This window comes from Carassius auratus, chromosome 35 (assembly GCF_003368295.1).
Source record: "Carassius auratus strain Wakin chromosome 35, ASM336829v1, whole genome shotgun sequence".
Lineage (NCBI taxonomy): Eukaryota > Metazoa > Chordata > Actinopteri > Cypriniformes > Cyprinidae > Carassius > Carassius auratus.
In genome coordinates this window covers 2,815,442-2,829,930 of record NC_039277.1, presented here as the reverse complement: position 1 = coordinate 2,829,930, position 14,489 = coordinate 2,815,442, and the positions used below count along the sequence as shown (strand labels likewise).

Below are 14,489 nucleotides of genomic sequence, written 5' to 3'. Positions count from 1 at the left end.
GTATTGGTCTGGGTTTGAGTCTTGGAGGTGGTGGTCTTAACCCCGCTCAGACTTATGCATCCTCCAGGTGCTCACAGTACTTCTAAAATGCGATAAGTGACAGTCATAAGTACTACACCTAATGGACTAGATATTGGCAGAATACTGGAAGAGTTTCACTTTCAAAACTATTGGGTTTTCTGGTAATCGTGTGAAATGGACACCACTGAGACACCATTTCAGTGTTGGCTTCCGTTCGTAGAGATTGTTGACAGTGTGTTACAATTCAGGACACCCAACTAGAGGCCATCGGCTCATTAGACACAATCCACCCAGAACCCCTGAGAAACTGAGAGATGGACCCGGTTACTGGTGCTCACAGCCACATAAACCTCATCGATCCCCTGCACGAGTCAGAGAGCAGGAGAGGAACAAGCCTGGGATTCATTAGCACTCGGGGCATATGTTTACAGCACTCCTGTTATCTCCAGCTCAGCAACACGGCATAACGAGCCTATCTCTAATTAAAGCAAGCTCATGCATGGAGCTGGAAGGCAGGAGGAAGTGTATGATAGTGCCTCAGGGGTAGGATGTGTTCGTCCTCCCGAGACGGCCACGTACACGCTGAAATATCTTCGCCTGATTCCTCCACACTGAGCGAGATTTAATTGGTCAGTCCGTAACAGGCCAAGACAAAATTAAAGGCAACATCACGGGTGGCTGCTTAGCAATTACATCTTGGATACTGTTCTCTTTGCCCCCTGTTTGTTCTCATTTGCAGTACTGTGTTGGTAATTTATGCTATAGTAGGCAGACCGCTGTATAAAAGTGCTCTGTTGGGGAATGTTTTCAGATTGGTTTAAGGAGTCGAGCGTGTCATCTGTTTGAAGTTAGACTATCATGGTGAATCAGTCTGGCAGCCGTTCCAGGATTCAGAAGATATATGTGGGTGATTCGCACAAAACCTGTCGACTGAATGTCCTGGTGGTATTTCACCCCAAAATCATTAAGAAATGTGGAACTATTTTGTGTAAATAAAATGAAGCCTACTATATGGCCATTCTGATTTTGTACTGTTATAGCAAAGAAAGAAACAAACAAATAAATAAATAAATGTTATATACCATTACTTTGATAATGAGAATATAAAGAAAATCCCTTCTGGGATTAATAAAAAATAAAATACAAAATTTTATAATGTGAAGTATTGTTGAATTTGGGGGAAAATGTGCTTAAATTGACATGCAGGGATGTCATAACTATAGTATTTTTAATAATAATAACAATAATTTTTAATAATAATATAATTTGTAATCAAGATAATAATACTAATAATACTAATAATACTAATAATGATAATGATAATTATAATAAAAAAGTAATAATAGTATTTTCAATAATAATAACAATAATTTTTAATAATAATAAAATTTGTAATCAAGATAATACTACTACTACTACTAATAATAATAATGATAATGATAATAATAATAATAATAATAATAATAATAATAATAATAATAATTGTAATAATAATAACAACATGTTTTAATAATAATACAATCTGTAATCAAGATAATAATAATACTAATAATAATAATAATAATAATAATTATTATTATTATTATTATTATTATTATTATTATTATTATTATTATTATTATTATTATTATTATTAAATAGTAACACAAAATACTTGGGAGGATACTATGGTTATCATTTATAAAGATTTGCAAGATATATTTTTCCTTTTGAAGTAAAGATATGTATGAGAGCACAAATCTAACATGTATTTTGTTTTCTTCTTTTTTCAGATGTGTAAGCTTCATTGCTGTGGAGGGAGTCTTCTATTTCTATTTTGCACATGTTAATAGATATCGTGCATTGATAATTTAATTCAAGTTCTTTTTCTCGCGAAAGAAAACAGACCTAGAAAGATTAATAAACGCTGACATTTACAAAAGGAAGACAAAAGAACAATAACATTTCGACATCTCTGACGATGACAGCTGATGGAGACCAGACACAGACACAGGAACCGAACCCCAGGGGAGCAAAAGATTTGGGGGCACGAGACTCACCTGCCTGGCAGCACAAGAAGAAAACAAAACGAAATGCATCCCCCTCATTTTTGTTTGTCACCAGATTTTTCACCCTACTTCGATCATTCAAACTGTTCCAAGGGCAGACAAGGCTCATTGTGTGTAACATCGATTTCCACGACATACAGCTAACTCATCATGCCAAAGACTTGGACTTGTTTTTCTTCTTTCCCATGATCCCTAGCTTCCCCAAGCCTGTGTCTGTAAGCGATTGAAACTGGCAGAACGAAATCTTCACGAGCTTCAAAGACTGAGGAGCAACACATTGATTTTGAAGGCCATCATTTGATATCTGTTGTATTATTTTTCTTTACCTCTTTTTCTTGTTTTTTATTGTTTATTTCTTTGGCCTCTGAACACAGAGAAGTTGGAACTGTAAATAACACATAGGTTTGGACTGTTCTGGACCGCCTTTTGTAACAGGAAGAACAGCGTGTCGTGTCAAAGCGTCTGTAGATGAAGCACCGTTCGGAAACATCTTTTCATTCTTTGCCTTCTTTGCCTTTCACCATCTGTTTTTGCAGACTTTTCTAGTCAGTATCACAGTTTAATACTACCTTCTTCAAGAGATATGTTTTGCTTTGTTTTGGTTATCATTGAATAGAATATAATTTTAGAACCGTAGTTTTTTTTTATTTTTATGGTTTGCCCCCACGCTTTTTTTTTCTTCAAACCTTCATAATTGCTTAATTTTCCTTGATCATATTTTGTAAACTATGATATGTATCTTTAACATGAGAAAAGTTTATTATTTAATAATGTATGTATTAGCTTTAGATTCTTGTAACCTGTATCTGGGTTCTTTTTATAGATGTATATAAAATGAGAAGTTGTTCATTAAATGTGACCATTTCACAATGAGTAGAAGCAGTCGGTCTTTTTGTTCATGTCTATCACTGAATGCTGTACATTTCTGGTTTTATATTGGACATAAGTGGCAATCCAACACAATAACCGAAATCTTTACAATATAGTCCATAAAACATTTTTATTTTCCTTTTTTTTTATGACAGTAAGCATGCAGGTCTACTCCTAAACGCAGCCATCAGTGGATGCAAGCAAAACGTACAGAATTTTGTGAGTGAGGCTATGTGACTTTACAACCAATTTTATTTTATTTTTCCAACATTAACAAACTTTCATGATTGTTTTCAACAGAACTGACCATTTTGGGTCACGATCCTCCAGTCGAGAAGCACTGATCTGATATAAGCCACCCTTCCGACTGTTGCAAGCACTTTTATAAATGGCTTGTTACAATTTTCTTCATATGGTTTTTTTTTTTTTTTTTTTTTGTGGACTGTATTTTATGTTTGTGCACACTTGCCAATACCATTCTGTGTAAGTAACAATTAACCACAAAAAAAAAAATTTGAATCATTTACTTCAAACCCGGGACTAACCTTTGTCTAAAATGACAAAAAGCACCATTAAGCAAGTCAAATAACAGTTGTGCACTACATTTCAAGAGTTATTTTGTGAGGAACCAAATATGTCCTGCCAGCTCCTGTCTGCAAATTCTGTTAATGACTATCATCTGGTACAATAGTGACAGTGACTAAAGAAAGATCCCGTGAAACTGTAGAGTGTCATCAAACTTTACACAACAAGAGAGAAAACATAACTGAAAGCTGCATTTATGTAAGAACACTATTAGAAAAAAAAAAAAAAAAACATTGAGAAATCTGACTCACAATTCCCAGTTTACTTCTCGCAAATTTGTGTAAACAATTATGCTTTTTAAGTTAGTATTGCTCACAGTTCTGCCTTTTTTCTTAGAATAGCAAGTTTATAGCTAATATTCAAACTTTTTAGACCTTTTGTTATAGCATTAACATATAGATTATAACATAGTTCATAGTGCGAGTTTATAATAGTTTTGACTTTTTTCTCTCTCGCAATTTTGACATCTCACCATAAAGACTTTTTTTAAAGAATCGCAAAACAACAAAGTTGTGACTTTATATCTCACAGTTCCGCCTATTTTCCCAAAATTATTTTATATATAAAAAAATAATAATAATTATCTTCCACTATCTATGTTTTTTCTCCAAATGTCAAGTCTATTTCTTGCAATATATTTAAATCTCGCAATACAAACTTTTTCTTAGACTTAGACAATGGAGAAATTTCTCGCAACTATTTTATATCTCGTGATTATGACTTCATTGTTTCCCAAATCAACCTTTTTTTTCTCTCAAATGTGGACATTTAAATCTCACAATTCAGATTTTTTCACACAATTTTCACACAATTTAGACTTTTTTTCTCGGAATTGCGATGTTTATATTTAAAATTCAAACTTTCACAGATTTGCGAGATTATAACATAGTTTCAGCATTCTCGCAATTATACATTTATGTCTCAGTGTTTGTATCTGACAGGTCATCCTTTATCTTTTTGAAAATTGCAATTGCGTCACACAATTTTGACAATTTTTCTCATAATTGCGAGTTTATATCTCACAATTTGGATTAGAACAGACTCTCTGTACGACAAAACAGAAAGCTCGTTGTCCAGTCCATTCTGTTAAGAGTAAAGAGCATTTCCTTTTTCTAATTTCTTTCATATTTCCTTTAAGTGTGTCCATGAATGACTGAGATGAGAGTTACTACAGTAAGTCTGGGAGAACCTAAACTCTCTTTCAAGCATCAATCTCTTTGACTGTACCCGCCGGAGGCACACTGTTGACTTACCCTTCGCTTAAAGTCTTCTAAAGTCCAGACTCAAGAACCCTTATTAGCTGGTGAGCGAGAGGAGTAACTTACAGGAAAATCAATGGCTCACAGGCTTGTGGTCTCCAACGGCCGTCTAGCCAGGCATTACGATGACTGATTGGTCGAGCAAGGCCGTTAGCGTTCAGGGGAAGCGAGAGAGGCTTGGATAGTTATGGAGGCTAGATCTGAGTTCTCTGATGGACAGCTGCCAGCCTGGGACATTAGGGAGCTTTTTTTGGCTCTGTACAGAAGCATGTCTTTGACTCAGCTGGTGCTCCTGGGGCTCGCTGTTGGCATCTTGATTGGCAGATGAAATAGCACTGATTTGTAGTAAATGAGTTGAATCAAACTGTCTGTGAAGTGAATAGAAATGATTTAAATTTTTTTTAGAGGTTACACAGAGGCTGTGCGCAAAACTTTGAAATTTTAACAACGATTTAGTTCTCCGCAAAAGGGCATTTTTTTTTTTTTTATCATCACAGACCTGCCTGTTTAAATTTTAATGTAAAATCCGAGTCAGTTTGTAGGTTTTCATCAATTTTGCAACTACTGAAGCAAATGAATTCCAATGAGGCACGTATTTACAAGGAGCAACACATATCCTTTTAATTATTACTTATTCATGTTTACTCAAAACACAACGGATGTTATATAGTACATGCATTATACTCCATTAACATGAAACTGATTTCTTAACTGGTTTGTGAATCTGGAAATCTAATGGTGGATAAGAATAGTGTGGGAGGTTTTATTTTATTTATCTGGAATTGACTGGATTGTGAAAAATGGATGTTGGAGGCTGAAGGCCAAGATCACTCTTGAGAACGAGGGAACATCTTTGAGAAACCAAGCAATCAATACCAAAGAAGTGTGATCCAACTACATTTTTGATGAAAGGTATTAAAAACAAACATCTTTTTTTATTGACTGATGTAAAGGGGATGATTGTGAAACTTTAAAGTGAGATATAACATTGAGACAGAACCAATTACCAATGTGTCTCGTGTATTACTGGATGCAGTTAGAATAGTTTACAAACAATATAGATATACAAAGCCAAATCAAAGAAATGATCAAAACCAAACAATCGTTGTTGTTTACAAATGACATAAGATCAACAATCGGCACAACTGTAAACAATAAAGGGAATCAAAACAGCAACGTAAAATCAAACAAACAAACAAGTTTACTCTCAGTAAACAGTTTTGCCTGTGCTTTTGTAAATTAAAATTATTTCAAAATCTACAATTTATAATTTAATACAAGGAAATAGAAACAAGGGGAAAAAATGTAACTAGAATTTTAAGATACAACAACAACAACATAATAAATAAATAAATAAATAAATAATGTTGACTAAAATTCAGTTGGAATTTTGCAAATACTGTATATGTTAAATTATTCTACTAACCTTAACCCTTACCTAGCAGTTTACTAACATTGATGAGAGTTAGTTGACTTGAGACAATCGAATTTAAAAAACTCAAGTGTAGCCAAAACATGCATCTCAATCTACAGCATTATATAAATGTACACAAACATATGCTGCCTTAAAATGCAGTATCATGATCGCAATGCCGAATCTTCTTTTAAATTGAACACATTTTTCAATCTGTTCTTCCTCTGTCAAATGCTGAATGTACTTAGGCTTCCAGTCTGCTATTTTGACATCGTCTGTCAGGCCTAAAGTTTAAGCCTCCGACAGCGCATTTGAGAAAATCAATAGACCATTGCATGCCTGTCTGCACCTCGGCCCGTCTAATGACAACCTCGACCTTTCAGAGGCACTAACTATATGAATGACACCTAATAACTGCAGGGCAAATTCAGTTTGGCCCCTCCCTCCGTTTCCAGAAGGCTTGGGAATCATGACGCAGATACAATCTCAATATCCAGGTATAATCTCCCGGCTGATCTTTAATATTTCCTGCTCAGCACTGCGTGGCCTATCTACTCGTGGAATAGATATGATATTTACTTAGAATAAATGTTAAATAAATCTCCATTTTAATATGGTTTGGATGAGTTCAGCAAGTTTGTTGGCAGCAAAAGTTGACATTTAGAGTTACGGCTCAGCAATATAAGCAACTAGAATTTTATATTTCAGTTACTGCCTTTTTAATCAAAGTCAAATCACTTTGAATTTGATCTCTCTTTCTTATAGACGTACAAGTAGATATATCAAAATGAGATTTGTTGTCTGGAAATGTTTCAAACGCAACAGGCTTGTCCCAAATGTTGTAGATTTTGCATAAATTATTGTCTGAAGTGGTGCACCGTGTGTGCTTTTGTCATTGTTGCAAAGTTAGTGGATTCTTGAATGCTTGAGTGCTGGAGACTTTGATCTGGCAGATGACGAGCAGCAGGTAAACCTCACAAACGCTCTGCCCATATGAAAGAGCCAACTGTTGGATGTATTTCTCGTCCTGTGCTGGGTGTTTAGTGGGGGTGTTATTCGTCTAATTGTAGATCTTCATTTGACTGTTTTTGTAGCATATTTTGTGCATGTTTTAAATCTTTTGAAACTGGTACTGTGTGCAGTATGCATCAGTCATAACCCAGCTTGCAGGAACTTTAATAAGATTGCTCGTACTGTATATGCTGCCTTTAGATGATCACAACACACTTACAGATCTCTGTGGCATTACATAATGAAACATCAAACACAGTCTTATCTTCAACAAATGATTATAGATATTTCCTCAGAACGAACTCTACTTTTTTTTAACTGTTATTGCGATGACTGATATCCAGCTAGTGTTTTTTGTGAATTTGTTAAATTTATTTTATTTATTTATTTTACTTTTTCATGCAAAATATATGGCTATTCTCCATCTGTCCCGACCAAGATTATTTGATGGACATTCCTCAAATCCTGGAATCAGGAAAGTCCATAGTTTTATTTATGTAAATGTGTCATGTTCATGTGCGCCCATCTTCCAAACACGATCACTTGGACATGACTAGGTCGAGCTCTCTCAAACATTAATTTAGAGTACATCTGATGCACATCAAGTGTGACTCTGGCAGAGAGAGGAGAACCCCACGACTGCCCTGACAGAGGATCCTGGCCCCCACAGACGTCCCGGGACAGCTGAGAAGGGCCCTGTTCATCTTCTCCTGACTCCCGCACCTCCCAACAGCAGAAGCAGAGTTTGATAAATTTGTTCTTTCCCAATGCGGATGAAGGTGGCTCCTCTTTTATGTCTTGAGTTGAGTGCCAAGTCTGGGCCGAGGAAGGAGGGGGCCTGGGTGGGAAGGCGCTAATTAATTTCAGTCTTGGCCAGGTGTACGGCTGGATTTCAGCTCGGACAGCCAGAGGCAGATGTGAACGGTGGCAAAGCACTCCGGGGTCATGAGGGAAACGTACCAGACGACCAACAAGAAAAGGCCAGTTTCCTCACTTTCGTCTTACCGAGACTGATTCACAGTCCACTCCATCAGAACGAAGCGCGTTTGGCATTCCCAGTCCTGCCAGAACGGCGCGGCTCACGGCTGTGATGTCTGTATCTGGCACCAGAGCGGAGACGGCGCTCGAGGGCCATCGGAGACGCCCGACACCTCGCAGGCGAGGAGGGCCGCCGGGTGTCCCGTGACAGTCTTCAAAGACCCCTCCCGTCCAGGCGCGCCACGACTGGCACTTTTATGACTTGGCATAAAAAGAGCCGCTGTCAGGGGAGGATATAGCACTCTTCTGTAAAGTTTAAGGTGTGCCTGATTCACGGTCAGTGTCAGGGCCAAGACACAAATACTAGCAGCAACACTCAAACCCCAAACCGCACGTGTTGGCACATACGAGCCAGTCTAACAGAAAACACACCGTGACATTGTTCAGATTCCCGCCAAAGTGACAGGTGTACAACTGCTACCCGCTTCTGTGGAAGTACACGGACCTCAGCAAACCTGAAGGAACTATCTGGGATTTTAAAGGAACAGATAATCCGACACTCAAAATTATGTCACTATTTATACACCTTCATATTTTTTTCAAACTCATGCTGTTTGGAGAGAAAATAAGATTTAAAGCAGTTGAGGGGTGATTTTATATTTCAGGGAAGGCTAGTCTTTTCGTTTTGTTTTGTTTTGGTTTGGTTTGTTTAGTTTAGTTTTTTGTTTAGTTTTAGTTTGGTGTGTTTTTCTTTTTTTGTTTGGTGTGTTTTGTTTTGTTTTGTTTTGGTTTGTTTAGTTTTGTTTAGGTTTTTTGTTTTGTTTTGGTTTGTTTTTTATTTGGTGTGTTTAGTTTTGTTTAGGTTTTTTGTTTTGTTTTTGTTTGTTTTATTGTTTGGTGTGTTTTGTTTTGTTTTGGCTTGGTTTGTTTAGGTTTGTTTAGTTATTTGTTTTTTTTGGTTTGGTGTGTTTTTTTTGGTTTGGTATGTTTTGTTTTGTTTTGTTTAGGTTTGTTGTTTTGTTTTGGTTTGGTTTTTTTTTTTTTTTTTTTTGGTGTGTTTTTTTGTTTGGGTGAGTTTTGTTTAGTTTAGGTTTTTTTGGTTTGGTTTGGTTTGGTTTTTTAGGTTTGTTTAGGTTTGTTTAGGTTTTTTTGTTTTGCTTTTGTTTGGTTTGGTTTGGTTTGGTTAGGTTTGTTTTGTTTTGGTTTGGTTTGTTTAGGTTTGTTTTGTTTTGGTTTGGTTTTTTTACGTTTATTTTGTTTTGTTTTGGTTTGGCTTGGTTTGGTTTGTTTGTTAAAACATTTTTGAGGATGCTCAGTCTCCCTGGTCTCATCCGATGGACCAGTACTGTTTTAAAGAATGGCCACATGGTTTATTTCCGCCAGTACAATGACAGTTCACGTCACTCAAGTACCAAAGACGCATGCAGAAAGTATGGTGGAAACACTGCATATCCAAACCAAATGTAACGTGCACCAGTATGGAAAGTAAAATTAGCATATGGGTTCGACATCATTAGGAGGTGAGTAAATAATGGCATAATTTCATATTTTAGGTGAACTTTTCCTGAGAAAGTTCAGTAAGAATGATTGCAGAGGAAGTGAACCATCAGTAATATCAGCCAATGCCATAAAATGGATAATATACCATACAATTATATGACAGACGAGACAGAGTGCTTGATCAACTTTGATTGCTGGCCCATTATGCAGCAAATAACAGCTGATGTGGCCATTAGAGAAGTTAGTGAGACACAGCTCTTCACCTTTTTAATTTCAGACATTTAAAAAGACAGCCCATAATTACGGCTCAACACATCAGAACTTCAAATGAATGTGCTCATCTGTGACTTTATGTATTTACTTGCTTACATGTGGTTACATGTACAATGGTGTCCAAAGATCCTCCCCGTTTGCATTATTGTAATATAATAGTTACATGTAAAAACAAAATAAGCAAATACAAAAATTGCAATAAATGAATGAATAAATAAGTCATGTGCAGAACTATCCACACAGGGCTTCTTAATATTTGGCATATCCTCCTTTGCTTTAATGGCATCAGCACTTGAGAATATCATGGTGATCATTATTATACAGTATTATCCAAGAGATTTTCAAATCTGAACCCCAGTGTCACTAAAGTCACTATAATTTCATGGTCGGTCTAATTTTACGTAATCAATCTCTGATAAATGACTGCATTGTAAGAATGTTTTCAGGCATGACTTATTATCTTTATTAGCTGTGTGTTTTACCCACTTGTCCTCACTCATATAACTGCGTGCCACTCACTTGAAGCAGACACAGTTAAATTTTACTGTCCCAGTTACACTGTCTCCTATATCCAAACATGTCTAAGTTAGTACCTAATAAAATCTGCTTCATCACATTCTCTAGGCAGAGACTGACACCTGCTGGACACACACTGAAGATGCCTTATCAAAAAAAAATATGTATCTCCTAGAAAATGTATGGTATCAGGAAGAGTAGCTGTATCTGTCCTCAGCAGATGGTTCAAAGCCTGGGGGGAGCGAGCAAGAAAAATATAGTAATAATAAAGTACAGTAAAATAAAATGAAGTAAAATAAATAAATATATATTAAAATAAAATATAAGGCAAGGCAAGGCAAGTTTATTAATATAGCACATTTCGTACACAATGGTAATTCATAGTGCTTTACATCAAAGAAAGTAAAATAATCATGAAGAAAAATAACAAAAAATAAAAAAAAGCAATTTTAAAACTTTTAAAATGATTAAAACGTTTACTTAAAATCAATTTCAAAACCGTTAGAAAATGATTTTATATATATATAAAAATAAAAAAAAAACTGAAAAATGAAAATATTGTGCAATCAGTTCAGATTAATACACTTTATTAAAACTGCAGTCCTGTTACCCTAAATCTGTAAGCATATTTTTTATCTGATGTTTATTATTTTGTGAATTTGTTTTTTATGAATTTGTATTATTAACTGAAAAAAATATGGCAATTTTTAATTGAATAAAATCAGATTACAGTTAGTTTTTGTTTTATATTATATTATATTTTTTTTATATTATTTTTTATTATTATTATTTTTATTTCTTTTCCTTTTTTAAATTTCCCTCTCCTAAAATCCTGTTGTGTGTTATACCATTTAGCTTTGACTATATTATTCACAATATAGAATGGTTATGTAATTTTGGGTGAACTATCCCTTTTAAACAGACATAGAAACAGAAACATAGAAAACTGTGCTGGATTAGTTGAACACTTCACCTACAATCCAGTGTAACAAACAGAACTTCATGTTCGCTCAAACCTTAATCTAGTGTGTTATAAAGTAAGTCCAGAAGATGTCACCAAACAGCTGTTTAGACCTTTCACTTCAAGCACAACCCTCTCAGATCCAGAAAATAGACACTATTAAACAAACACCACAAGTCTTCTCTGTAAATGTAACTCAATTTGATTGGAACTTTATCAAATCAATAAAGTGTTTAGATTAGGCCGAAATGAATTAGTCTTGACTGCAAATTCTGAGATTATTTTAAAGAAGCCTAACTGCTGTATGTTGTGTTATTCTGTGCTATGATGATCAGCCAACAGCTTTGTGATGTCTGAGTTTTCAGTTAAAGAGCACAACATCATCGAAGATTAATATATTGGGTAACATATTTGTGGGGATGTTGATGTGGCGACACATCTGCTGCATCTGGTTCTCTTGCTCAGATTACAGACTTCAAATGTCACTTCTGAAATGCAGCACAGGACCAGTTTAAGACAAAATAGCATCATCTCCATTCTGAAGAAACCACTCCATATATATCTCTTAAAAAATCAACTGTGCGGCTGCTTCGAATGTCAAGACGAAACATGTTCCAGAGTGTTTGAAACTGGGGGATATTCATCCACTTCTCCTGCACTCCGTGGTTTCACAGATTAAAGGTTTGAGATGATTATTATCCACCAGCGGTTTCTGCCACTGTACTTTTGGAACGGGAAAACAAAAATATTTGCTTGAGGAGGAGGGACTTTCTTGGAATAAATTGAGACGTGAACACTTTAATAATAAGTGATGTAACACCAGTTTATTTAGAAGAATGACACACTGCGGGCTACTCATATAATTTAGGTAATTCTCCTTATTGACTATACTTTTGAAAATAATAAGGACACGCCCTAGTATTTGTAAACAATTGTTAGTGTTTAATCACGAAGTGTTCATCATGATTAATGCTCTTTGGATAAAAGTGTCTGCTAAATGCATAAATGCAATATATATATATATATATATATATATATATATATATATATATACAGTATATATATATATATATATATATATATATATATATATATATATATATATATATATATATATATATATATATATATATATATATATATATATATGTATGTATGTATATATATATATATATATATATATAATATGCTATTTGAAACCTGTCATTGTTTGTAGGCCTGTTTTATTAGGCTTGGTATGGTTTTATCTTCATCATGAAACAGTCATTATTATTGATGTGTAATGGTACTTCACTTTGATATTATTATTGTTTGTTTTTTCTGTTTGTGTGCAACATCATGTGTCCATCACAGATTTCCTTTGGGGAAAATAAAGTATATATTTAAGCTACAAGTCAAGTTTCTGGGTAATAGTATATTAAGGATGTCTCAGTACATTTTCTGAGGAATAGTTCACCCAAAAAGTGAACATTTTCTGAAAATGTGCTCACCCTCAGGGTATCAAAGTTGTGAAAGTGTTTGTTTGTTCATCAAATTTGCAGAAATGTAACATTGCATCACTTGTTCACCAATGGATCCTCTGCAGTGAATGGGTGCCGTCAGAATGAGAGTCCAAAACAAAAACATCACAATAATCCACAGCACTCCAGTCCTTCAGTTAACACCTTGTGAATCCAAAAGCTGTGTGTTTGTATAAAAAACAAATCCATCAGTAAGATGTTTTTAACTTTAAACTGACGGCACCCATTCACTGCAGAAGGATCCACTGGTGAGCAAGTGCAACATTTCTCCAAAACGAAATAAACAAACTCATCTACATCTCGGATGGCCTGAGGGCAAGGACATTCTCAGCTATCATTTTTTTGGTAAACTATTCCTTTAATATAAAACTTTGTAAAAACCTAAATGCCATTAGCATACCTGATGCTACATAGTGTGACATTAGACAAACGCAAAACGCTGATATGATGAAGTAGAGCTGCACAGAGAATAAAGCAAATGACATATAACAGGATGTGTAAAAGAAGTGTACCTTGAATGCAGCCTTGAAATCGTCGGCCAAACACATAAATATACAGTAGAATGTTTTGGAGAAGATGACAATGTAACATTTTTATCACAACAACAACGAGCTACAATGCTCGTGGCATGTTTTTATTTTGAAGTGAAAACAGCAGAATCTGGACATGCTGCAAAAACAGAGAAAACACCAAAATGAAACCACGTGCATGACTGAATAACAAACAGCTTACAATAGCAAATCTGTGTAAACAACAGGCAATTTATGACAACTGCCAAACAATACACTACAGGAATTATCCACGTTCCTTCAGCTCTGTGCATGGAGAAGCTTTATGTACGGACAGACTGACTGAACAAGTTCATACACACGACTCAGACAGGAAGCATGTTTTCTGACTCTCTGCAGCTTAAAAAGGGATTTAAAATAGAAGTGTAATGACATAAAAACATTTAGTCATCTAACTTTATTCAAGCTTAACTGAAGGTAAACTACTCGTAATATGTAACAAAATAAAATGAACTTTGCAAGGGGTCTGTGATAACATCATAATATATACTGTATATAAAAAAAAACACTCACAGCAACACTCATCATGTAGTGTTGCTTCCATGGTGGCAAATCACACACACACACACAGACATTCAAAGTAATTGCTCTTTTGACCCAAAAGCTTATACATTTTACAATGATAATATGTGCAAATGTTGTCAAAAGCCAGAAATTACTACACTGCAAGTGCTATAAATAATAATAATAATAATAATAATAATAATAATAATAATAATAATAATAATAATAATAATTAATATAGGATCACAAAGTGTAAAATAACCTGCCAGGTGTGTGGAAATAAGTTCTATTTCTGTCATTTGTTTTAATTTGTGGTGACTACAGCAACTTTCTTTTGGTGACAGTTTATGTAAAAAAAAAAAAAAAAAAAAAAAAAAAAAATTCAGGAATCTTCAAATACTTTGCAGAAGACATAGCTACTATACTCCTGCATACTCCGAAAACAGTGCGTAAAGAATGG

General features: G+C 34.9%; 1 protein-coding gene across 3 annotated transcripts in view; it reads left to right on the top strand.

Moving 5' to 3' along the window:
• Positions 1–2,942, top strand: part of LOC113054036 (ciliary neurotrophic factor receptor subunit alpha-like) — a 150,910-nt gene extending 147,968 nt beyond the window's left edge. For all 3 annotated transcript variants that reach the window (XM_026219312.1, XM_026219313.1, XM_026219314.1), the window contains one exon: positions 1,794–2,942. In XM_026219312.1, coding sequence (XP_026075097.1) covers position 1,794 — 1 coding nt within the window. In that variant the 3' untranslated portion in view covers positions 1,795–2,942. The remainder of the gene's footprint in view (positions 1–1,793) is intronic.
• The last annotated feature ends 11,547 nt before the right edge of the window (positions 2,943–14,489 follow it).